Raw genomic sequence first — 26560 nt, 5'->3', positions numbered from 1 at the left:
GGCTGTGATTCGTTCAGATGTCAGGATGCTTTATAAATCATATTAAGTAGGTACTTATTGTATTAAATATCATTGTATAGTCAACTTTAAATTAATTGCATTATAACAGTTATTTACGATAGGTTTAAGGGCTTTGTCTAGAATAGTATAAAGACATTTACTACATAAATACTTTATCTTAAAATACGAACTGTATTTTTAATTAATTTATATAATGAATTAAAAGTCAACGTCAAGAAGACGAAAGTGTATATTATTATTTATTTTTTATTATTTTCTTACAATTCAGTTGTTCAAAACGATTCTGTTTTTGTTAGGTAATTATAATCTTTCCAATATGTACCAAAAATTAAATATATTATTACTATTTTTAAATGTATGTTTCATTTGTGAATCTAGAAAACTGCCTGTACATACCTATGTAACATATTACCAAGTGATCCAATTTTATAAATAACACAAATAAGTAACAACAAACCCGAATAAAAGGCAAATGGTATAAATATCCCTAAATGATAGCCATGAATGCAAAATATAACCAATATATCAACGTTATTTATTTTTAAATAACCGACTACATCACTAGCCTATTTAAGTGTGACCAACTTAAAATGAATTGCAGGCTTATCTCCAGATTTATGGCTTCATTTCATCTTAATGTCTTTAGTAATTAGTTTTAAATGAGACTTTCCTTCTTTCTTGTTTAATTACTATCACAAACATATTAGATTACATAAATTTTTGACGATGGACAATGTCAAGAAGATGACACTTAAGGCCCTTCTAAACGGGCCATATTTTCCTGCAATATGTGGCTGCACTATTGGCAACTTATTGCTCGGCCATCACAAAAATATTTTATTGCAACGATGGCCGAGCAATCTATGGCCGAGCCATGTGTTGCAATATGTCTGTCAATAGTATGGAGCATGATGCAGACTCCTAAACGGGCCACACAAACCGGCAATAATGGCTGACGAAATCACACTCGTCGCAGCAGCCTATATTGTTTTACAAGAAAAATCAGAAAGGAAAAAGCAGAGACAGTGGATTCGACCTTACTTAAATAGGCGATGAAATCTTCCATGTAGGTATATAGGCTTCTGCGACACTCGTCGCAGCAGCCTATATCGTTTTACGAGAAAAATCAAAAAGGAAAAAGCAGAGACAGTGGATTCGACCTTACTTAAATAGGCGATGAAATCTTCCATGTAGGTATATAGGCTTCTGCGACACTCGTCGCAGCAGCCTATATCTTTTTACGAGAAAAATCAAAAAGGAAAAAGCAGAGACAGTGGATTCGACCTTACGCCAATAGGCGTAAAACATTAGACAATTTATGTCAAGAATTAATGCTTGATAAAAAATTTAATAATAAATGATAAAATAAATATAAATCGCGTAGAAAAGGATGCACTATATCATAACAAGAGTGAGCGACTGAAACAACAATAAAACTGGCCGGGCAACATTGCAGTAAAATCGGTAGCTCAGCGATCGTCCGGCAACCTATCAAAACAATATCGGCCATTCACTGCAATATCAAAAATGTGTGGCTATATGTCTGAGACATTGCTGCAATATTGCTGCAATATTGCGTAGTATGGCTGGAGTTGCTCGCAATATGTCCGGCCACTATGTTGCAGCCACATATTGCAGGAAAATATGGCCCGTTTAGAAGCGCCTTTAAACAAATTTAATTTATCATCCAGGCAACACTATCACGCGCTCGATGCTTTTCGCATCTGTCAAGTCAATGTTGAAGGTTTTCTAATTTCCGTATTTTCGATACCGCCGCGCGCTGAATACAATCGTGATTATAATGGAAATTCGTAAACCATTTAAAAATATTTTATTAGTATAACATCAACAAATATTTATTAGTGAGATCAGCAGAAATCTTACTCAACATTTTAGTATATCGACGGCTAAATCGTGATAATATGAATCATAACCTCATATGAATTTATTTTTCGGTTACAAGTTTAAAGTATAAGATTAAATTCTTCTCAAGATGCAAAAGCTGCAAGATAGTGTGTTTTCTATTATCAAAACAACGAATTTGTCTCCTGCCGTGTTCAGTTACCTGCAACCATCGGAAGATTACACAGGTATGTTTGTTTGATGACAACATAATTATAAATAAGTGTGTATAGTGGGAGTAGGGGCTAAATGTATTACTTTTACAGACAAGACACCTCTTGGCGGCATTTTGAAGGACACTAAACATGGATGGCTGGCTCTGGGACCTAAGTTTTGTGTCGTGGATCTTAGAACCGGATTGAAAGTCGCCGCACGAACCTTCGGATCTCCTCTGAGGTAAATGAGCGTTAAAAATAAAACACACCTTTAAAAAAAACTGTAAACTGTAGTTTTGATTACATAATAGCAATTAATAATAAAAAGACATGAACCACCTATCAAAATCGAATGTTTTTCTTACAAGAGTCATAATGTGGCCATCTTGAATAGAAGATAACTAATGGAATTCTTACCATAAGCTCTTTGATAGTTTACAAACAGCTTCAATGTAAAAGATCTGTACTGACTCTTTCTAAATAAAGGGTCCAAAAACTGCCAAATATATTATAGAATAATTTTAAACTTACATATTTATTTGCTTATTCATTCCAGCAACTTCAACACATCCATAACCAGTGTAGTAGAACTCCCAACACCGTTGACTAATAACTCCATACAACTAGTCATTAGCTTACAAAATGATGACTCCGGAATGATTTGTGTCTTCCACGTCAATGGCTCACAGCTCTTACGGTGCATACAAACAGAAGTAGTGGTTACAGAGCTGGCACTCTGTGACCGTATTCCTGATGGACCGTTCACTTGCTTTGATGGAGTTGTTATGGCTGGTACGAAGAGTGGAGAGATATTTGCGTTTGATCTCAATAGAGCTGGTTTGATTCAAGGTATGTACCCCGAATTAAACCTTTTACTTCTTCTTATAGTAATTTTGTAATGTGCTAATTGAGAAAAAGAATCAAAGAATAAATTGAGGATACTTTTTAATGTTATTAATTATTTAAAAGCCATTTTGCTATAAATATTTCAATAAATATTATCAATTCATACTATCTTACATTGAGAAAATAATTTATAGAAATGAATTTCTTATTTTGATAAAATTAAATGTCATTAATTTATCAAGCTTTTGTTTCCTTTTCAGCACTAAAAGATATATCACAAGGGTACGAACATCTCATTCTAAATGAATCCAACCCAGCAAACCTAAGCTTCCTACAATTCAATGCACTACACAGGATAGAAGGGCAGAGAGAACTGGCTATAGAAAACGACAACCACATAGCATTGTTACTAAACGAAAATTCCATAGTCGATGGTCAATACATATTCCGTAACCCCGATGGTTCTGTACGCATGAAGGCTAAAAGAGACCATATTAGGGTTACAGTACTTCAATACATTCCACAATTAGGCAGCTTAGCGGTTGGATATAATTTTGGAGCATTCCAATTATGGAACATCATGTCTTTGGAACTGGAATTCACGTCACAAGTCAATGTTGAATGCTTGCCTGTTACACATTTTGGATTCCAGGTAATTTTAACTTACTAATTATTTTGATTCTATTCATCATAATTTTAGGTTCCAAGTGTCGAACTTTTATCAGACACATTATAGTTTTAATATGAATTTTGAAATCAGTAAAAAAAATATTTTAAACTGTACATAGAATGCTGGTTTCAGCATAAATACATAATGAAATGTTGCTCATCAAGCTAAATTGTGTATGAAATACACCCACATTTAGCCATTAACAGTGATAGTCCCAAGTAATAGGGCTCAAACCTATTGCCATAATCAGCATATTTTGAACAAATAACTATTTTGACATGTATTACAATATTTAACTTATTTTCTAGGAGCCCTGCGATGATCCCAGGGCATTCTGCTACCTCTGGGTGGTGTTCTCCATAACGGACAGGTTTGAAGAGGAGGAGTTTCCACTTGGAGTTATGTACTCACTCACATACCAGGGGAAGAGGATGCTGTCTGACACTAAATGTCTTTATCAGGTAATACTCACACATGAGGTTTTATTCTAGTTAAAGATAGTATTCTATGCTAAGTAACAATATGAATATTGTAAATAAACAAGTTTAACTTACTACTAAATGCAAGGACAACCTTGCATTTAGTAGTAAGTTAAATTTGTTTCCCCTAATTTTAGAGGGCCATGCCGTGATTTTGGGTCTTATTAAACTTTATGGTATTTAAGTACAAGAATTAAAGTCAGATTTAAGTGCTATGTGTGTGCCAGTGGTTATTGCATTTTAAATTATTATGTTTTCTCTTCCAAAATGTAGTTAAGAATAGATTTGTAGAGACAATGTTTTCTATGAAATAATAATAAACACATATCACCATCTTTTACTGATATGGCACTTTCTGTGAGATTGTCTAGCTCATCAAAACTGTTAACATGATTAAATTCAAATACTTTATAAAAAATATATCTAACGGTCTTGAGTGTGATGACCTCTACATATTTGGACTCTGTGATAGTGTAGGTGTTATCTAACTATTTAATTTGGTAATACTACTTAAACAAAACACAATAAACTGCAACTCACTATAATAAAAGTCTATAATGGATTATATATTACTTTATGTAGGTATAAAATGTAAAAGGATTCTTACCTTTTTTGATCCTAATGTTTTGGTCATATAATACTGATCTTGTGTTTGGAAATTTAGGCAATTTATTAGTCTAACCATTTCCAAATTAGGTTTTGTTTATATATAGTCTACCGCATCCTGTTCATGACAAGTTAGACACATTGAAACTAATTTCTGTTGATAAAATATTGGACACATATCTGTAACATTATAAAGTTAACATTACTATTACACATAAGGAATATTTACAATCTACATATACTAAATTAATTAAAATTATGGTATGCTAAAACTAAACCAAAATAATACATATACAATGTACTTACAAAGGAAAACAACAAAAACTTTATGTCAAGATAAAATAGAAAGAGGGTCACATAACAAGTTATATCATACTTACTGTTTCATTATCTCCAGGAGTTCTCATCAGCCACAATAAGATTTCAACTGGAGTTAGGCACAGTGAATGATGCTGCCTTACTCGGTGGAAAGTGTGTGTCCTGTCACACATACTCTGTCAACTCTACACTTGCTGCTGAAGGGGAAGAGAGTAAGTTCATTATTATAATTAGTTAGACTTTTATACTAATGAATTACTCAGCAAAGTCAGCAATTTAAGATTTCATTTTAGAAACGTAATCTGATTTCAATACCCTCTCATTTCTCATTTCATATCCTTTTCAAAGAATTTAAGAACTACATAAGTTTCTGAAACTACTATTGTTTCAGATGAAAAGCCAGTAAGAAAGGCAATGCTCACTCTTTTAATATTGTTTGAACCATAACCAATCCCTTTTATTCAGGGCTTTAAATTGATAGGAATCTTCTGGAAGTTAAATGTTCATCATTTTTCTATATCTTATTGATTTCTTTTAGGTATGTTAAACATATGCCAGATAGTTTGGGAGTGCTGGGGCGAGAATGCCAATTCATCTACACAGTATGGAATGCTGCTGTTTGACTTAGATCAGTGGTACAAGGATCAAATGCCAGGTAAATATAAAAATATATATTACAAAAGCCTTGAAAGGTTTTATGTTCATACCCAAATTGAATGAAGATAAATTGATTGATACTTATAGAAATCGATTCCTGTAAGTCTCAATACATAAACAAAAAACTTTGAGTTTTAAATAATGGTTTTATTGTCGAATTGCATGATTTTATGGTCACATTTATTTTCATTACATCTTTCCCTTAGTGGCAAAGTTCCCAATTAATATGATGGATTGTAAAAATAAGTTTCTAATTTATTTTAATTTCCTAATCCCCTCTATAGGATACTATCTTGAACCATTAATTAATTTATTAAAACAAATGGTGACATATTTATATTTATTGTGTGTTCCAGCGACGTGGCGGCTGGAGAGCAACGCGTTCATGAGCGTGACGTGGTGCCGCGAGCTGTGGGCGGGCGCGTGCGTGACGCTGGACGTGCGCCTGGACGCCGCCTCCGTGGCCGTGTACGCGCGCGCCACCCGCCTCGAGGAACACTTCTACCCTAACTCACTGCAGTACAGTACGTATTACCATGTTAGATTCTGCTATACCAAACGCATTAAAACTATTCCTTCTTGTTACAAACAACGATTTATAAACACATCATTTAATGTAAATATTTTGGTGGAGTTTTGTCAGTTTCACAGTTAACACTTTGATTTGTAGCCATAGTGACTGGCGGTTGACCTAAGTTAAACACATTGTGGCCGATTACTACCGCGCTTACAAACTCCAACGGTTTAGATGTGATTGTTTCTTTTGCTATCCGTTGCAGTTAATGCGAGACTAAATATTTATACACGAACTTGAACGAGGGCTTACACAACGATACCATTTAATAATATTTCTTTTATTAGTCGTATTACAATCTGGAACCAATTACTAATTTGGAGATAAATTTTCCATTTGTCACAAAAATAGGATAACAACTTTCATTCATCCCGGCCACTAACACTACTGTATTATTCCCCAGACTGCATTTGCCTGAACACATCAGAAGCTTGCGTACTGAGCACGATCGGTATCCAGCGTCAGATCATCAGCTCCATCGACGAGGTGGGTCCCACGGCGCTGCTCAACCCGCCGCGCTTGTACAACGCGTGTGTCGCCGCCGGACTCACGCCGCTGTATATGGATACTTATAATAGGAATATTAGTCAGGTTAGTACATACATAATATGTGTAAGTTGTGATTTGTGTTTCGATAAAGAAGATGACTTAACTTGGTTCGTGTTAGCGACTCTCACATACCTACTGGGTAGTTTTGTACATAGGTTTATAACATGAATTATAGGGCTAACCAGTAAAAAAATCTAAGATCATATAATATCTAGAAGTTAGGGTATTTTTGTACAGCGTTTTATATTTACTACAGTCCTAACCAGTCGCTCAACCATCTAGAAATTTTCGGGGAAAAGGCCATAACGAGTAAAGTTCTAAAATACCACATTTTTCGTCGAAATAAACCAGTTTTAAGCTTACTGTTGAATTTTACTAAATTTTATATGCTTTCATGTACTTTTCCTTACCCTGCTTGACGTTTTGGCATTGATTAAACTTGTCTAGGTGACATACAGACAAAATAATCAAACAATGATAGTGATAACGTGTGTTACTTATATTATTGCAGGAAGAACAACGTCGTTTCCTACTCTCCGTAGCGCTAGAAGCTCGCCTGTCTCGTTTCCTGAAGCGTTGCGCTCACGACTGGGCCACCGGCAGTCACAGCGGCGCTGGGTGCACGCTCACTTTCTTGGTAACTAATAGATATTTACTTTATTGATTAATGTTATTTCAAAATCTTCATTTAACAATTTAGAAACAGCAAAATATATTCTAAATTGAGTTTCGGTTGTAACCCCTCCCGGAATGGGTTTAGTTAGACTTTGATTCAAACTCAGCTTAAATGATACTATTGTTTCTACATACATAAGACGGGATCTAAGGTTTCCTTACGATACTTATCGAGGTTATCTTATTTTCAGGTGGACTGGTGCTGGAAACGTGCTCTTGATTTGAAGGAAAACGCGAAAGATCTTACCGCGCCTTTATTTGCCTCATCAGCCCTGCCGGACAGGTATAACTTTTGATCTATCACTAAATATTCGTCATTTTATTATGATACTTATACTCTTCTAGTTCATTATTATAGCGATAGAAGTATAAACTATACTTAGTGGAATGTTTTATGTGAAAGTGTTGTTGTTATGTTACAGGAATGTGGTGAGGTGTTTAGAACATTGTGTGCAACAGTTGACACAGCTGACTGGATTGTTGGATGCTGTTCTCACTAAATGTTGTAACCTTATAGTTCCTGATGGTAAGAACACAAATAATATTATATGTTAATTTTTTACTGTGGTCTGAGCGAGCTAAGGGCCCTATACGCTAGTTGGGAAAAGTGATATTGGGCTTTTCTGATTTCTATTGAAATATTTCCTATAGTAAACTCTAGTCTGGTAACATGCCTAACTTGGCGAACTATGGCGAACTTTAATAAGAATAATCATCATCGTCTATCAAAGGATACCCTATTAATAGGATAACTTTTGTAAGCATAACGTGATTTCCAAACTTTTTTTAATTATGCCAATATCTTCTTGTTTCCAGCTCTAAGCGAGATAGAAGAGAAGTTCAAGGGTATAGGCACAGTATCTCTGTACTTCCAAGTGGTGCAGTGGTTCCTGCGTGTCGGCCTGCTGCCTGAACGACACGACTCATACAACGCGGTACCATACCCAGCGCAGCAGCTGTATAATATTTATAATAAGAGGTAAGGAAATTACAACTATCTAAATAAAAATATTCGTCGATTAGGACTATGATTATCTTGAATCTAATCAATGTTTTTAAATTTCGTTACGTCACGTTATATTGTGGGTCCCGGCTATCGTTTTTAAAGATCTTTGACAGTCGTTAAATAGTCTGAAGTAATCAGAAGCTTGAATGTCTGACAACCAGTCTTACCGAAGGATATCGTGTTATAACCTACTATCTTTTACCCGCGACTTCGTCCGCCACCTTAATTCTCCCATTTAACGTGGTTGTGGAGGACCGATAGGCAGTCGCTCCATGTATAATACTGGTATTCAGCTGCATACGTTAATACTTGAATGCCGAATTCAAAATAGTTGAAAGACTGGCTAGGCTGATAAAAGCTTATCAGATGATTTAAGAGTTGTTTTCATACATTTGCTGTCACCATCTGTCCTCTATTTGCTAAGTTTCCCATCATTTGTCGATGACCTGTGAACTGGCACTTTTACTACTTAGGTGCAGCGCAGACGACAGACTATCCGTGACACAATTATATCGTAACGCGCCGGACTTTCTGCGCGTTGTGTGCGTTACTGCATATAATAGCATAAGTTCTATTTTCACAGACTAAAAAGTGCGTCAAGGATAGTCTGTCGTCTGCGTTGCACCTTAATGTTTATTAGTCTACCTTATGTTATTGTTTGTTGCAGACGTTTAAAACTGAATCGTTTACAAGACAACACGTCTACGGATGAGGACGTGAACAAGCCGTGTTCCCTGCTGTATATAGATCAACTTATTGAACAGGAGTTCGGCGGGGATAGGATACGAGAGTAAGTATGCCTTTCCTTTCAAAATACATACTTTATGGAAATGATCACATATTACATTAACTTTGGTGAACATTTTTTTATAGACTAATAGAAGTTTGATGACGGGTCTGAGTAGGGTCAATCTGAACACTAACGGCCATTTTCTTTATCAAAACATCTAAAGTATAGAGGTTAAGTAAAAATGACAGTCAAATTAGTTTAACAACGTTGAATGTCATTTTTAGTTTGGCTGTTACTTTTGATAAAGGAACTGTCTATTAAGCAATACAATTTTTGGTCGCATCAACGTCGGTAAACGCTTATTTCGCGATACAAACTGAAATGTCGCTTAGAAATCTTTGCGAAATTTACTTATTAATTTTATGAACTGACATCAATATAGTATCCAAGTACACTTACTCAATGATCTTCTTATTTATTTATGAATTTTTAACAGGTTATGGATAAAAGGTGGCAGTGAATGCGGTGGACTGTACCCGCCGCCGTCCCTATATTCTTTGCTGCGACTGTACCTACTGTGTGACGTTGCAGAGGAGCATAAACACTCGCTAGTGCTGTACCTACTCGTTGACTACTCCATGGTCTATGATGAAGTCAGGTGTGTATAGTAAATTAATATTGTGTTAAAAAAAAAAACAAATTTCAATTGTGAATGTATGAGGCAATCTTTCTACAAGTTGCAGTCTTACCTTTTCGACAAATTAAACAAAATTAAATACGAAATATTTAACCTGTTTTACAGACAAGTAACTACATTTGATTTTAAAATTTAGTTGATACTTTCATAACATTACTATTTTTCAGCACCTCTTAATTACAATCACATACTAATTTAATCATGGTTAATATTTCAGTAAAAAACAATTATTATCATCCAGTAATTGCAATTAAACCATTATAGTTTACCATATCTGTGAAAGTACGAAATCTTTCAGAGTAGCATTCACTAATCCGCTTAATTTATTCCCCTTAGATATGAAGCAGTGATCCGCAGACTGATGCAGTTTCCTACAATGTTCGGTCTTAGCAACACGGCTATCAAAGCGACGCAAGCGTTCTGGCACCTAGACCACAGAGATTTCGATGTAAGTGTCACTATAGTAACTAACGTTATATTTAATTAAATAATGTTGATGCGAAATTTACTAATCTATACCGTCGTACTAAAATGAATACTTCTTAATTTACCTCATTGTCACGCTACTCAAGAAAAAAAATATGTTTAAAATGTACACTCATTTGTAATTTTTTTATGTGACAATAAACATCTTTCTTTCTTAATCATTTTTATACTTCATTTGATATTTGCTTCTCAGTTTCATATTTTAATAACATTCTCGTGCTATAAAATGTGCGTCATGGCTTTGACTAACACCTTTCACAGATTACAAGGCATACGTGACGAACCTTTCGCTACGCAGGCCTCGCGACGTCACCCGGCCTTAGAAAACCTTATTACATTGTCATCATCATCGTTCATCTAACTAACACATCTAACACTATCACATTTTTATCCTCTTCATATTATCATCACCGTCATCTTAGTCCTTGTCCAAAAGAGGCGTATTCAAAATCAAATTCAAATCATTTATTCATTTACGTCAAATGCTGACACTTATGATAGTCAATGATACAGAGAGTGAATTTACCGCCAGTTCGGAAGGTAGGGCCAATGAGAAGAGCTTGCAAGAAACTTCAGGCCACTCTTTTTACCTCGTTTTTCATTTTAACCGCGCTTCTTCTGTCATTTTGTCCACAAGGAGCGTGAGATTCGCGCATATATCGAGATCGCGCGAAGCTTGTGTGCGCGATGTATAAGCGCTTTGTATCTTCGTAACGCGCCAATCTATTCGCGGTGAACTCGCCCCTTTTGGATAAGGACTAACCCCCGGTTTCTGAGGTGCATTTAGCGGTAGTTTAACGTTGAAACTCATATAACAAAAACGCTATTGAATAGATAAACTATCGCCAAATTTACTCAGAAACCGGGCATAACTAACACACACGTAACATACACATACATTACTAATGGCTGTGCGATCCCCAATTTCCTTCAAAATCTTGTATACAGACTCTTTCTCAGTTCGCGTTGGACCAGCTACAGTGTCTGTCGGGGAACTCTCTCTCAGAGTGGCAGCATCACGTGGCGCTGGGAGCTCTGTTGGCGCAGAACAAAAGCCAAGCGGCGTTGCAGTACTTACATGTACGGAAACCTGCGCCCGTGCAAAATGTACGGGATAAAGATGGGGAGCTGGCTATTTGTTCTATGAGGTAGGTCTATTTGTTATTCAAAATTAAATTGTTTTTTTTTTTTCTGGTACTGATAGTTTCAAATTGAAACTAGGTACATTATATGTGAATTTATATTGCTTCATTTGAGATGTTTTTATCAATCCGTAAAGAGTCAGTGAGGTAAACAATGCTAATTTCAAGATAAATGATGCGTGTTAACAGCAATGCGTATATATACATTGGTTGTTGGGAATATCAATTGATATTAGAGTATTAAGATACGATATTATTATATGCCCATTAAAATAGCACATTGAACAAAGCAAGAAATTTAACTCAAGTAATTTTTATGCTGGATAAAATGTTCAAGCTTACTGTTAAATCAACGTTTCACTAAATATATTTTCCTTTACTTAGGGTGAACGACCACGACAAGCTAGAAGACTGGCAGCCATGTTGCAATTTGTACCTCGCGCGGGGATTAGTGTTCGAGGCGCTGGACGTTATACGTATATGTGTACAGAATGCTGCCACTGTCGAGGATAAGACGCATCTGCTGAATTTCTTCTTTAAGGGTATGCTTTACCTTATCATGGCCAAGTTGAACTTATTAAGAACTAAAATATACAAGTGATATGTTTAAATAATGAGTATTGAATAAATAGTAGCTACTAGCTTTCATATGCATGAATACGTGTATGTTTAAAAGTGACCCAAAGAAACAATCTTTAACTCTTATAGGCTTTACCTGATTTAAAACACCAATCGTGAATGTGAAATCTTATTGACAACTAATATTTCTGACCTGTTTTAGTACTTTTTAGGTGAAGTTTTGTGCAAACATATTTATTTTACAGTTAAGAACCAAGTTTTTATATGTATCTTTAAGACTGTTCATAAAATTTATATAATGTTTTTAATGATGCAGGTTGTCGCAACACAGGGAATCTCGCTAAAATACTGCAAGTGACGTTACTACCGTTTGAAGAGGAGGTTTTCACTAAATACCTGGAAGACTGCAATGATCCCAATACCTCGGATATACTAGTCATGTATTATTTGCAGAATTCACGGTAAATATACCTACCTATTATTACTTTGTACCTTGGTTAATGTAGGTAAATAATTCTTCGATTCGTTTTCCCATTTGTAACAGCGTTTCATATAAATGTGAAAAGTTTTTTTTCCGACGTTTATAAAAGGGTTTGTCAAGTTGTTGAATACTATAGTCCGATTTTTTATCGGAAATATAAACCAATCTAATTATTCAGAATATACTTACCACACTTTTTTCGTTATTAATCTTATGCTTCCATTATGATATTAAAATTAGTTTTTCAAGAAATTTATTCACTTTGTGTGATATGGCTTTTTTTTACTATGTCATGTACAACTCATATTCGAGTTATGCTAGAACTCGTAGAACAAAAGTTGTTGAATATTATATCAGCTATTAAGTACTGCGAAGATAATTAATATATTCCTTCTCCTACAGTTACCTAGAAGCAGAGCGCTACAACAACAAACTGAAGCACAACAAGCCCCGCGGCAAGGACGTGTCCACTTCATACGAGTCTCTGTTCGACATCATGGACCGCGAGAACGCCAGGGACGCCATCGTCGAAGTGGTCTGCTCCTCACTACCAGCTATCACTAATACTGTAGCTAATTTAGCGCAGGAAGTTACTCAAGTTAACCATGGTAAGTTTCCGGCTGTCTGACGTTTTAAGGTTAAGATTATTGCTCTTATTATAATAGACTAGCTTTTACCCGAGACTTCATCTGCCATTTTCCCTTGGGAATGCGACACTTTCCCGGGGTAAAAAGAAGCCTATGTCCTTTCTCGGGTATCATAATATCTTCATACCAAATTTCATGCAAATTGGTTCAATAGTTTAGGCGTGATTGAGTAACAGACAGACAGACAGAGTTACTTTCGCATATATTATATTCGTATAGATTACTAGCAGACCCGTGCAACTTCGCTTGCGTCACGTAAGAGAGAATGGGTCATAATTTTCTTCTGTAACATTTTTTACTGTTACTCTGCTCCTTTTGGTCGTAGCGTGCATATAATATAGCCTTTCTCAATAAATGGGCTGCCCAACAGTAAAATAATTTTCCAATTAGCACTATTCGTTTTTGGGATTAGCGCGTTCAGCCAAGCTAACAAACTCTACAATTTTATAATATTAGTAGCAGTATTGATGATGACAATAATGCACAGTATTTTTCAGAAATGTTGTACTCAGTTGGAAAATTAAATATTTTTAAATGGTTTTTAAAATCTTTAGGAATGCTTGGCCAAGATATTAGAAAGACAATTTTTAACACATCACCTTGTGGCTCCTTTAGTGCCGTACACTCTAGTTTGATTAACAGATCCTTTACTAGATTTTATATGTCATCTTCTTTTTCTAGTGGTCGTGCCAAAACCGATGTCTGTTTACGTGCAGGCGAAATCTCCTAAAAATACTTTCACCTATAAATCATCATTTATTCAGGTAAGTTGCTACTTTATACTAACAAAGAAAACTGTTATCAAAAAGAGCACTTTCGTAGTAGCCCTTAAAATAACCGTAGCATATATACAAGGCCATAAAAACCCAATTTGTTTTAGATACTTATTTGCCTTACTTTTACTAGACTAGAAGTCATTTCCAATATTAGAAAGTAAAGAGATTTCAAGCAAAATACATCTGAAATGTGACATAAACGAACCAACTCTCTATTCTGAGATCTTGATTTATTTGTTATTTCATTTTATATCGGTAAATGAATGGCTACGTTTTTAAACACAGCGTGTATAAGCTAGTTTATATTAGAAAAGCACCTATTTAATATTGCAAATAAGTAAGATCTATTCTATCGTCTCAATTCTAATCTAAATTTAACGTACACAGTCATTGTGCCGCGATGTTTTAAACAAAACATTTTATTTGGAGCGCACATAAACTATTTTTCTTGTAAAACTTTTCCATACTTAGTGCATCATTAAATTATTTTGCTATTTATTTTATTGTTTAGGATACTATTGAGAATGCAAGTGAAACTTGGATGAACAAGCCCAAGATGCGCCGCGGAATCAAACGCGCGCTCAATATCGAAGATACTCCATTCATTTGTACACCGAAGTTAAACCGGACTAGAAGGTATGTGCTCATTTAATATTATTTTTACCTATGCTGCATTGATAAAAAAATCTGCTTTTATTAGCTAAACATCTGACATTGTAATCGATTGCTAATTCCATTTCTGTTACTGTTTGTCTGCCCTATTTTCGACATATTTATTTTGTAAATAATGTATATTTACAAAATAAATATTTGAAAACATAAGTAAGTCTACTAATCAGGTATTGAACAAACAGTCAAACAAAACATTTTTTTTTTGTGATACGTACTGCAAAGATTTATAATTATTATGAATAACCATAACTTTTACATTTTTATCTTAGCATTCTACCAAGCTCCCAACAAAATGTGGCCGAATCGACTCCACCCAAGCGTCCTCGTTTAGACATGACCGGCACTCCTCGTACGCCCAAAATGGGTAGCGCGTTCAAACCTGGCACTCAACTGAGCAGTCAAATGTCCAAGCTACTGGACATGCCCGATGTACAGAGTCCTGAGTGCAAGCTGTATAACGAACGACAGGGGGCTGAGACACCGCACAGTATATTGAAGGTTTGTTAACAAAGAAAAGTGTTGATGTGTATATTTGGGCATAGGGACTGATTATCACTGCCATCAATGTTTAAAGTTGACTTTTCAAGTTTATTTAACGATTTTTCCCATACTTTAGTTACTACTTTCGTCGTTATTATCGTCTATAATATAAATAAAAATATATGTATTTCTTGAGTAAATATCTTCACGCTGAAGTTTACAGTCGGATACATTGTCTACTTTCACAGGTGAATCAGGCTGATTTAAGATTGATAAAATACATTACATCATTGTCAGCCGTTTTCTTATTTGAATGATATATACATTTTTATTGAATGCTACCTAATTATTTATACTAGCGTGGTGGACTTAAGGCCTAACCCCACCCTAATTACGGGAGGAGACCCTTGCTCAGCAATGGGACATTAATGGGTTAAATTTGAATTATTAATATTTCAGATAAGGAGATCGGAAGCTCTAGAGCGGGATGCGCCGTCGCCGGTCGACTCCCGGTACTTGAACGACAGTGACGACGAACTGTTGGAGACGGCCAGCAACCACACGCATTACAGCGATTCTACTAACAAGTATGTACTATTACTTAATTTAAAAACATATTATATTTTTACATACTGTCACTGAAAACCTACGTCATTCTGCTGTTCCCTGCACTGTAAAATATTGTATATCATGTTTTTTACATGATTTACCCCCGGTTTCTGAGGTACATTGAGCGGTAGTTTATCTTTCCAATAGCGTTTAAACTCATATAAAAACTATTACATATATAAACTACCGCTAAATGTACTCAGAAACCGGGCAAGAGTCAACCTCCTTGATTTCGGGTGTTTTGTAAAATTGTAACAAAATAGCCTAACGAAAATTATGAATAAATATTATCATTAATAAAGAACTAAAAACCTTTCAACTTCCAACCATTGACCAATTCTATAGTCGTAAATTTTAACCGATTCAACTTTATTATTTTAAAATTATTAATCCCAGACTACTGCCTATTGGTGCCTATAGATAAATCATGATTTATGATTGATTGAATACATTTTTCTCTATTACAGACATCTACGCTTCACAATCCCGACGCCCACAAATCTAGATCCGTCGCCGTCCCCGCCCGCGCCGGCAGAAACACAAACAGGAGAGACGTGGACGGAACGATCTGCGTCCGCCGTGAGAGAGAAAGAGATGGACGTATCTGTTGATAGCTTTATTACTACTGCGTCGCATCCTATGGTCAGTATTTTCTGCAGTTTAAATTTGTATTAAGATTTGAATTTCAAACCTATACTTGACAAATGATAACTTTTAAACTCTCACGTTGCATGTTTAATGTATAATAGAATACGGGAATTAACGCGAACACGCATTTTACCTTAAAATGCCTAAAACCTATTATATATATTATATTCTATTATACATTAGACTTAAGCCCTATTCCCTTTGTTATTTATTTATTTATTTATTTACCTTACACTAACTGTATCTACTTCACATGTAAATTATAGGAGTAAGTTATTGTGAAAAGGGACTCGAATCTCACAGTTAAATAGTAGTAACAATAATTTTTATTTATTTATTGCTATAGTGCTATTACCTTCTTTTTTATTCTTCTGAAAATGTATAACTGTATAAAGGGTGTAGTTAAAATAATACAAATATCTAACTACCTTCAATAAAAGTCTTCCTGAATATAATATTTGTTTTAACAACTCTGCTTTTATTTCAAGACTGAGGGCCACTCACTTGAATCTCCGCCGAAGAAGCAAGCTACGGAAGAGTCGGTAACTTCTAGGAAGTCTCTAAAGGATACCGTGCGGGCTAGGTAAGTTCCTAACTCACACACGGTCATTTGATTCCAAACTAAGCAGAGCTTGTACTATGGTAACCAAATAACTGATAAACGTACTTAAATACTTCTAAATACATACTTATATAGATAAATTGACATCCAGGCTCAGAACAAATACTCATGGTCATCACACAAAGATTTGTCCCGGGTGGGATTCGAACCCACCAATTAGATTGAATACATTTCTTGAGATGAACTTAAGAAAAAAATATTTCAATTGGTTAAGCACACCAAACTTTTTCTGTATTTAAAAATCATCGCTTCTTTTTTTTATAAAAGACAACTCCCGCACTCAGAATTGCTCTTGTGTCGCGGGGGCTTTTGCAAACAATTATTTGTGGATCGCACAAATAATTGTCCCGTGTGGGAATCGAACCCACAATCACCGACGCAATTGTAGCGGCGTGGCGACCTAAACCACTGCGCCACGGAGGTAGTCAAAATACAATACATTCTTACAAATTGAGTAACATTTAATTACTCTAGCCCCTACCTTTATTTATAATCTTTCCCATAAGTTGGACGTATAAGACAGCCGGGTAATATATTCAAAACCCTCTTTCAGGCGGTCTCTCTCAATATCAATGAACAGCAGTCTATCAGACGACCCGAACACATCAGTTGAAAGCATCGCAGACATTCCCGTCACACTCATAAACCCACGATACTCCGGGGAACGGCGCCGAGTATCTCCCGAACAACGTGCGACAGAGAAGGAAGATACTACGCTCACTAGTGCGAAAGAGACGCAAGATACGTTCACCAGTGTGAGGGAGACGCAAGATGCTTCGCTTGTTAGTGCGAGGGAGACAGCTGCTAATGTGCCGAAGACGCCTAAAGGAAGAAGGGGCATAAGAGCTGTTAGTGCGGAGAGCACGCCCGTTGTGAATAGAAGTCGTAGTGTCACGCCTGAAAGATTGGATTCACCTGTGTCTATACGCGGTAGTAGGGCTACTAGGTAAGTTAATTAGTCCATATTATAATATTGCTAACTTCGCTGTTTATTATGAATATAATTTATTGTTTCGGATGACTCTGGATTCTGATGTAGATCAATACATATTTATATACCCACTAGCGGACCCGACAGACGTTGTCCTGTCTAATAAATTAATTAAAAAAACATTGTCCAGCGGACGAAATTGTGAATCTAAACCATTCTCAGATCCCCTTGAACACACACAAAACATTTCATCAAAATCGGTCCAGTCGTTTAAGAGAAGTTCAGTGACATACACACTTACAGAAGAATTATATATATAAAGATGTTAGTCGTAAAAATAAAAAAATAAGTGTGATTCATCTTTAATAGAACCCAACTTTCCAAATTTTCTCATACGCAAATTTCATACTATCTACTACTATTTTTTTTTCCGTCACAATTTACTATTGTGTGTCCAGTTTGTATTGTATACGTAACGTTAAAAAATAACTAGTGTTATTCCAGAATTACTTTATTCGGTCGATAAATTAAAGAAAAACGTGTTATGACAGGAGCCGCTCCCGTACTCCAGAGTTAAGTCCTCGTCAGTCTCCACTAGCTCCCATCATAGAACAACCCAAACAAGAGGTGGAATCTGAACCGCACCCTGAGAAAACTACTCTCAGCGTACCAAGGCAGCTCAGGTACTTGTTCAATAACATTTATTATAAATAAAAATACGACAAGAATAAATAGAATATTTCCATACAAGGATCGAATTCATAATCACTTAAGAACGCATTAGTAAATGTAAATTGAGCGAGTTTTTTATGGTTAAAGTCGTACATAACGATCGTATACGCTCGCTCAACTATGCACGTCTACAAACGTGAGGAGGAATCATTAATTTAATGATGGCGGTGAATATTATTATCTCTGATATAAAACGTGGATTTATTTTATACCTCGACTAACTAAATATTTCAGCCATTGATCTCAAGCTAGTTGACAGATGTCTTATGTATTCTTAACCATGGTTTTAAATCTATATTTTGTTGAAACAGGAGCAGATCCCGCACTCCGGAACGTAAAGACAAAGGCGTGGCGGAGACTCCCAAGTTAGAAGCGATCTCAGAATCACCTACTAAAGGATCGACGACTGAATCTAATTCATCGTCCTCGCCTGGCAGACGTAGCTTGAGGTATGAAAACTCAATTTTTAAACACACAATATTGTTACATATTATTTCTCAGACAGTGTATGTAGAAAAAATAAATTGTTACCTACACTATCCTTTCGCATTTTGTAAGGTATATGCTTTTTAGGTAAGACAAAGTTTAATTAGATTTCTTTTCTTCAAGTCTAAAAGTCTTAAAATTTTAAATATGATGGGTTATAGAGCTAATTTACACCGTTTACAGCCAAAGTAAATAATAAACAAAATATATTTATTTCTTCATCATTTTTTTAAATGACAACTCCTGCATTATTATGTGCGATCCCCAACTATTTGGGGATCGCACATAATAATATGCATAATCATTTGTGAGACTTTTTATAATTTTGCCAACAGGAGCCGTTCCCGTACGCCAGAAGTGGAAATCATACAAGAACCCGTTAAGGCTAGTCCACGAAGTCTTAGGTAATACTTAGAAACACCAAAAATGAGAGAGAAATGCGTATACCTTCTTGGCAATGGACCACGTTTCTTCATTCTTATTTGTAGAGTTGTAGTAGTTTTTAAGTTTCAATTGCTTACCATTTATTAAAATCGCATTAAGTTGATGTTATATAAAATGATTTCAAACATATCTGTAAGTTTCTAAAGTCTAGTGCTATAATCTTTTAAATAATCGTAAAGTTGTGTTTTACAATGAGTAAAATATGTATAAAAGTTGCGCGAGGTTAATAATACTTTTTATATTCCAGGAGCCGTTCAAAAACCCCCGAAAAACTAATGTCGCCGAGAGTGGAGCACTCAGCGCGCGGCAAGAAATCACTCTCCCGTCTCGTTCTAGAAGCAAATACCTTCGCTAAAACCAAACAGGCAGACAAGATGGACGAAGACACGGCCGTAGAAAGCACACCAATGAAAACTATTAAACAAGTACCTAGTCTTATGGACGTTACCTTATCTCCTATAGTAAATAAATCTGTATTACAAAGTTCCACGGACTCCACTATGTCAGAAAATGTCGAAAAGTTTGACAAAAGTACCGCAGATTTAGGTTTAAAACCTCTGCCAGCATTCACTATGCTACAAGAAACTTGTGTAGAGAAATCAGTGCTACACAGCTACGAAAGCAGCGTAGCGGAGATCTCCGAAACTTCAATAAGGGAAGAAAAAATCGTATACAAAGAATCGAGTGTTTTAAAGCCATTGCCCGCTTTTACGTTAAACGAAACAGAATTTGATAAATCTGTGTTACATTCTTATCAAAGTAGTGTGGCTGATGCTTCCAGTATCCAAGATACGGAACAAAATATATCGAAACCTTTTACATCATTCGTAGAACAAACAGGCGAGAGATCTTTTCTTAAAAGTGCTCAAAGCAGTATTGTAGAGGGATCTAAGGATTGTTCCAGTTTGATAACAAATGACAGTGATGTGGATATGGAAGGTCAGGATACGGCGGCTGTGATACAGAAGGAAAAGGAAAGAATAGTGGAGATTGAGAGGGAGATTAATGAGATAGAGGGAGATATGGCTGAGGAGTCGGAAGCGGTCGAGAGTGGTGAGTCGGAGGGCGAATCTGAGGAGGATAGTGAGAGTTCCGGAGAGGTTGAGGTAAGACTTATATTTTTTTTTTAATACATACTAATTAAAGACACGCCCTCTTCCCATAGTTAGGCAGAGCTCAGAGAACGCCACTTTGTACGATCCTTACAAACTTCCTTTACTTCATTCACATCCATACATATTGTCATACAGGACGCTTATGCGTTTTTTTTATCAATAGTCGTTTGTTCTATATTTGCAATATTTCCATAATTGTAATAGAATACTGGCAATTTTGCCTTAGAATGTCTATCTTATCTTATATTTTATGCTAACACTGGTCTCATTTCAATACTTTTCGATCTTGTTTCCACAAATATACATAACTTTCTTCTTACGTTTCTAACCATGCCACCTCTTACAGGTTTCATCAGGCGAAGAAGAAATAACAGACGAAGAAGAAGAAGCAGAAGAGAATGAAGAAGTAATATCAATACAAGACTCAGACGAATCAAACTCCAGCTCAAACAAACTGCAGATAGATGAGCAATCTAACGACGCTAATATTGAAACTCACACTCCTGAACCTGAAACCCCGGTATTCACTGAACTAACTACGATTCCCATACAAGTTGAACCGGCTACAGAACATAAAGTTGAACTAGAAACTCCTACTATTGAAGTAACTGCGCCAATAAATTTAGAAAATGAGAAAGTCGAAAGTACTCCGTTAAAAGAGAATGTTTCTTTATTGACTGATGATAACTCAGGTGCTGAGTCTGATAAGTCCGATTTGAATCTCAATTATTCGGATGATAGCTCTAAGAGTGCACAGACGCAAGAATTGAAGGAAAGAGGTATGATTTTGATTGTTATTTTTTAAGTACTTATGACCATTTACTTAAAAGAGATTCAAGCTCCAAAAGTACAGATCCCATTGCAATTTTCCCGGGACTTCATAGATTCCAAGCCGTTTAGGATTCCGAATTAGGATTTTCTAATCAATACTGTAAAAAAAGCGATTGCTTCAATCAACAGTCGAACCCAGGGCGTCGCAGTCTCATATAGACACTAGTCTCACACTAATACAGTATACATTTTAAATCCATAAACTAAAATTAGGTAGCTTATTTCTCAGTTAACTAATTTACCAAAATCATTTCAGAAACTGAAGCAGCCGTACAAATAGAAGTGACAGTGGCAACTGAAACTAAACCTGAACAAACGGCGCCTTCAGAACTAACAACACAACCTTCTTGCGACGTTACAGACGCGGCTAAACCAATCGACGACAAAGAAACAGAACAACAACCTGTATTAGAAACAAAAACAGAACAGGTGGAAGAAAAAATGGATACAGAGATTGAAAAAGAAAGTGAGACTGGTGTTCTAGAACCTTCTAAAACAAATGAAAATGATGAAATAGAAAAACCTACTCGTTCACGCAAGCGAGCGCAATCTACGTCATCAACCAAATCTGTTGAAGAAAGCGAAATTAAGACACCAGTTACTCGCAAACGGACTCAGTCGAATGCCTCAGCGAAATCTGTTGATACTGAACAAAAAACACCCGAGAGTGAAAAAACTACTGAATCAAATACGCCGAGACGCCGCGCCAAAACACCCACAAGCGCCGAAGTTAGAAAGATAATAACTAGACGAGTATCCAAAGAAATGTCGGAAAAAGACGATTCGAAAATTCTAGATGTTTCTAAAGAAGATATCCTCACTCCCAAAAGGCGGTCTACTCGTTCCAGAAGTAAGAATATCGATGATAATGAAAGTGTTGCGTCCGAGAGTTCGGTCGTTTCCGCCAAGAGTCGGGTGAGCGAGGATGGAGATCGGCAAGTTAGAAAGGGAAGGAAGTCCGTGTTGACGAGTAAGCCTGAATTGTCTGTGATACCTGAAGTTACCGCGGAGGAGTCCAAATCTGAGAGTATTGATGTTATTAATGAATATTCTAACGCTAGAAGGTAAGATATTACTTCTATCCCACTGTTTCCGTTAAATACTGTATATTTTTTCTGGTTTCCATGTCGTCTTCGTATTATGTGATAGATAATATACTGAAAAATATGCACTTAAGTCTTTGGTAAGGTTATCCTACCTTTTCAAATCAAAGAATTTACTAATAACTCAATATACCTAACTAATTCATGTCTTGAACCTCCGAGTGGCTAGGGTTTGAAGGACTTTGACAATAGGTGAATCACTAACCATACTATAAACAATAAATTACCACTACTAACCATGGTCGCCATTGATCGTTACTCCATTGAAACATCGGGCAACAAGTAAGATATCGTCTTATAATATAGATCAGTTTTTTATAAAAAATTGAACATATTACCAACTCTATCTCCACAGACTGACCCGCAACCAGAAAGCCGTGCTAGAGTCGTGGATGGAGCCAGTCGCTTCGTCCCCCCGGCGCCGCGCCAGCACCACGTCGCGCACGTCGCGCACGTCGGCCGCGTCCCGCTCGTCGCGCGCCGCGTCCGACGACGACGACAGTGACGTCACGCCTGCCTTCGATGTACAGCCCATGGACAGAATCAGTCTGCTCAATAAGACTGATTTTGAAGGTATTTTACTGACCATTTAATGACCTGATTTAACATTTTAGAGTACTTCTTTGTGATATCCTTATCTCACGTTAGAGGGAAAACAACATATTTTCTTTCTTTAAAACTTCCTGTCAAGGAATTTGCACACAGAACACTGTTTTAAAAGTATTACGATGATATTGCTTCATTATAAAACTATGTAATACAATTTAGGGTATCGTTTTAATGCTATAATTTTAATGATAATGATATAAATATTATGGTTTAGTACGGTTTTATTCCTGCTATTATATACTAGTGCTACTTAGCCTTCAAAAGATTATTTTATATAGTTGTTTAATTTTATATTTACTATTTATTACTTAGTTAAGTCATTGCATGGTCTCATGTTTACCTTTCTTATCACACTTCAAAGCTTCTTTTTACAAAACAACAGAACTGTTTTATTTAGGACTTTTCTTCATTTAGGGCCGATTTTTTCATCACCAGATAATGGAATTAAATTCGAAGAATTTTTATTTTGATTGCCAATTAAATACATCATAATTATGCTTCCTATAAAATCGATCGATGAAATACTCGGCCCTAAGGTTACCAATCTAAGAGTTGAATATGCATGCATGAACCACTCATTCCTGCATGTGCTCACTCACTTAACGCCTTCTGACACAACTAACTAGGTTCTCCGGACTTGGAGGAGTTACAAACGAACCTCTCGCCCGAGTCCCTCGCCTCAGACGCGAGCAAGCAACGGAGATGTAAGTATGCGTGCACGCTACTATCGCTGTATTACAAACACATTACTATCTGTTTTATTACCATTAAATAAGTATATATTAGTTTAACAAACGGAATTCTAACTGAATTTTATTGTCATTTTATCATCTTTCGTCTATTAGACTTCATGATTTCTTTTTAATTCTTTCACTTTTATTTTGATCTTTTTGGTTACGTGTTTCCCATTTTAGTAGCATTTAATTTACATACCATTCCAATATTTATAAACTAGATGTTAAAAATCACGACACCTTATCTCGACTTGAGGAATACTAAAGTCGACATTATTTCTCTCAATAATTTTTAATATAAATATTGACGTGCCTTATGCTTTAATAATAACTCAAATGATATTAAAACCAAGACTCGCAAGTAACCTCGCTTCCTAACAATAACAATTTGAACCGAAATTGGTAATCAAATTAATAAAACAACTAAAACACCTATTTGATTGTAAATATAAAATACATCAAAATTTCAGCGCGTCTCGGCCGAGCTGCATCTGAGACTAAATCAACGCCAAAAGCTGCCAAAATTAATAGAAGAGTTTCTGTAGATATTGGTAAATTTTATATGTTTATTTGACTACTAAATTATTTATAAACAAATTATAATGTAATATTTTTGACACGAATTGGCATCGTCCAATTTTTAAGGCATTTATTTTCAGGCTAAAATCACATTCTTCTTTTCTCCTTTTTTTCGTTTTTTATCATATGTTTTAGTTGTGTATTTTGACTTTTTTTTCATGTGTTTGTATATATGCATGAACAAGTTTGATATACCTTGCTACTGCACTCGCTATGTCCCTCACACAAAACTTGTTTATTACATATTTAGTTGGTATAGATATAGACATATTGGATATAAATATATTTTTATTAAATTTAATATAACTAGAAAGTGTTTTCTTGACAAGAACATTATAACAGTATATGGAAAAGAAAATAGTGAAAATAATGTATGGGAAGAGTAATGTGACCTCTTATGAATACTAATGCTATGATTTTATCTGTTTCCAGTGAATAGCCCCTCATCGCCAATGTCGTTGGGTGGCGAGAGCCCGGCTCGTGGTCGCCGCGCCTCGTTCAACAAAGCCTGTGAAGCGCTGCACACGCCTAAAGGTCGACGACCTAGCACAGATTTAAGAGTAAGTAGCAGAACATTTAATAAACAAACAAATGATATAAGGTCAATTTGGGTCACTTTGAATCATTTGGGTAACATTGACAGTGGGAATATGAACTAGTTTCGATTATTATTTTTTCATATGAAACCAACACAATTGATAAAAGTTTGCAAAACTAAAATAAACCTTTATCAATTGTGTGAAACCATCAAACGAAATTTTTTTCGAAACTAATTCAAATTCCCACTGCCAATGTTACCCAAATGATTCAAAGTTACCCAGGTTGACTGTAACGTAACAAGCATTTTGAGAGTAAAGAGCTGGTTCTCGGACCCTATATTTTTGCTTATTTCAACCTTTCTATGTACGTATGTGCTATATCCCTGTTTATACAACTTTAAACAATGCAGATTTATCTATTCTCATTCTACTCTACAAAATTTCTTGCTATCAGTTCAATAGCAGAGGCAAACTTATGATAATTTCAATTCGTAATAGAAAGATATTTAACTGTAACGAACATTGCAGAAAGCGGACGTGGACAGTCCGGTGGAGTCCCCGGGCCCGTCCGAGGCGGAGGCGCCCGGCCCGGCCCGCCGCACTCGCCGCGCCGCCTCCACGCACTCCAACACTAGCGTCACCAAGTCCGACACTGGCAAAAGGTAATGCACATAAATCTTGACATCTTATTATTTACCACGCAACTCATTCACTCACTTGTGTTCAACAAAATCGTAACACCTGGCGATATTGCATGTGTTTCAAAACAATGATATTATCTGCTCCAATGTTTTAATACCATGGTACCAAAAATAACGTATGCTTATCTCGTACTCCATACCTTAGCGTATACGTGCTCATTATCCTCATCATGGAGAATGATCATTAATAATAAATTTTAATAATATAAAAATTATCTACCGCCCTATTTATTTTTTGTGGCTTCGTATGTATTGTCCTAACCTAGAAACTATTAGTAGCATTGTATTTATTTAAGGTTTTTGTTCTATATGACAATCTTGAAACTACCAATTTCTTATTATTGTTTCAGATCCAAGAAGGTCACTGTAGATGAAAGTAAGGATACTAAGAAGAAATAGTTCGAGAACTTAAGTTATTTTTATATTTATAGTTGATGTTATATAAGGTTTTCATTTTGTTTTGCATTTATCATAAAATAAAACATTTAACAAATATTTTAATTATTCATTTAGGTTTCATATCTTCTGTATAAATACCAGATAGCTTATCGGATGGATATTTGACAGTTCTTTCCTAAAATTACAGTATTTTTATCCAGCAGATCCATATTTATTATCTAACACTAATGAGCTGTGAAACAAGCTCTAAGACTTATGTAAGTTGAATTCACCAAATGCTATAAAATGTATAAATGGGGCACATACACACATATAATCACGCCTTCTTCC

At 35.7% G+C, this 26560-nt stretch overlaps 1 protein-coding gene across 4 annotated transcripts; it reads left to right on the top strand.

Annotated features, from left to right (window-relative positions):
- Window positions 1-1765: 1765 nt before the first annotated feature.
- Elys (AT hook containing transcription factor 1 homolog) lies at window positions 1766-26326 on the top strand. Of its 4 annotated transcripts, none has more exons than XM_076122615.1 (39): window positions 1766-2111; window positions 2190-2319; window positions 2635-2927; window positions 3185-3576; window positions 3903-4055; window positions 5077-5209; window positions 5536-5652; window positions 6011-6178; window positions 6632-6819; window positions 7289-7414; window positions 7644-7735; window positions 7875-7978; window positions 8269-8431; window positions 9126-9248; window positions 9685-9846; window positions 10222-10333; window positions 11332-11519; window positions 11898-12055; window positions 12409-12553; window positions 12976-13181; window positions 13902-13984; window positions 14508-14632; window positions 14938-15166; window positions 15608-15735; window positions 16225-16399; window positions 16894-16988; window positions 17581-17973; window positions 18510-18641; window positions 19002-19139; window positions 19512-19580; window positions 19868-20726; window positions 21082-21514; window positions 21823-22630; window positions 23025-23242; window positions 23905-23982; window positions 24483-24563; window positions 25024-25151; window positions 25659-25792; window positions 26182-26326. In XM_076122615.1, the coding sequence occupies exons 1-39, from the start codon at window positions 2015-2017 to the stop codon at window positions 26228-26230; spliced, it is 7605 nt and encodes a 2534-aa protein (XP_075978730.1). In that variant the 5' UTR covers window positions 1766-2014; the 3' UTR covers window positions 26231-26326. The 4 variants fall into 4 exon arrangements, with proteins under 4 accessions (XP_075978730.1, XP_075978729.1, XP_075978731.1 ...); XM_076122614.1 differs by having other exon boundaries at window positions 11320-11519; XM_076122616.1 differs by lacking the exon at window positions 23905-23982 and having other exon boundaries at window positions 11320-11519.
- The last annotated feature ends 234 nt before the right edge of the window (window positions 26327-26560 follow it).

Source organism: Anticarsia gemmatalis, chromosome 14 (genome assembly GCF_050436995.1).
Source record: "Anticarsia gemmatalis isolate Benzon Research Colony breed Stoneville strain chromosome 14, ilAntGemm2 primary, whole genome shotgun sequence".
In the NCBI taxonomy this organism is placed as follows: Eukaryota; Metazoa; Arthropoda; class Insecta; order Lepidoptera; family Erebidae; genus Anticarsia; species Anticarsia gemmatalis.
The sequence above is the reverse complement of the archived record's forward strand: the minus strand, read 5'-3'. Positions and strand labels throughout refer to the sequence as shown.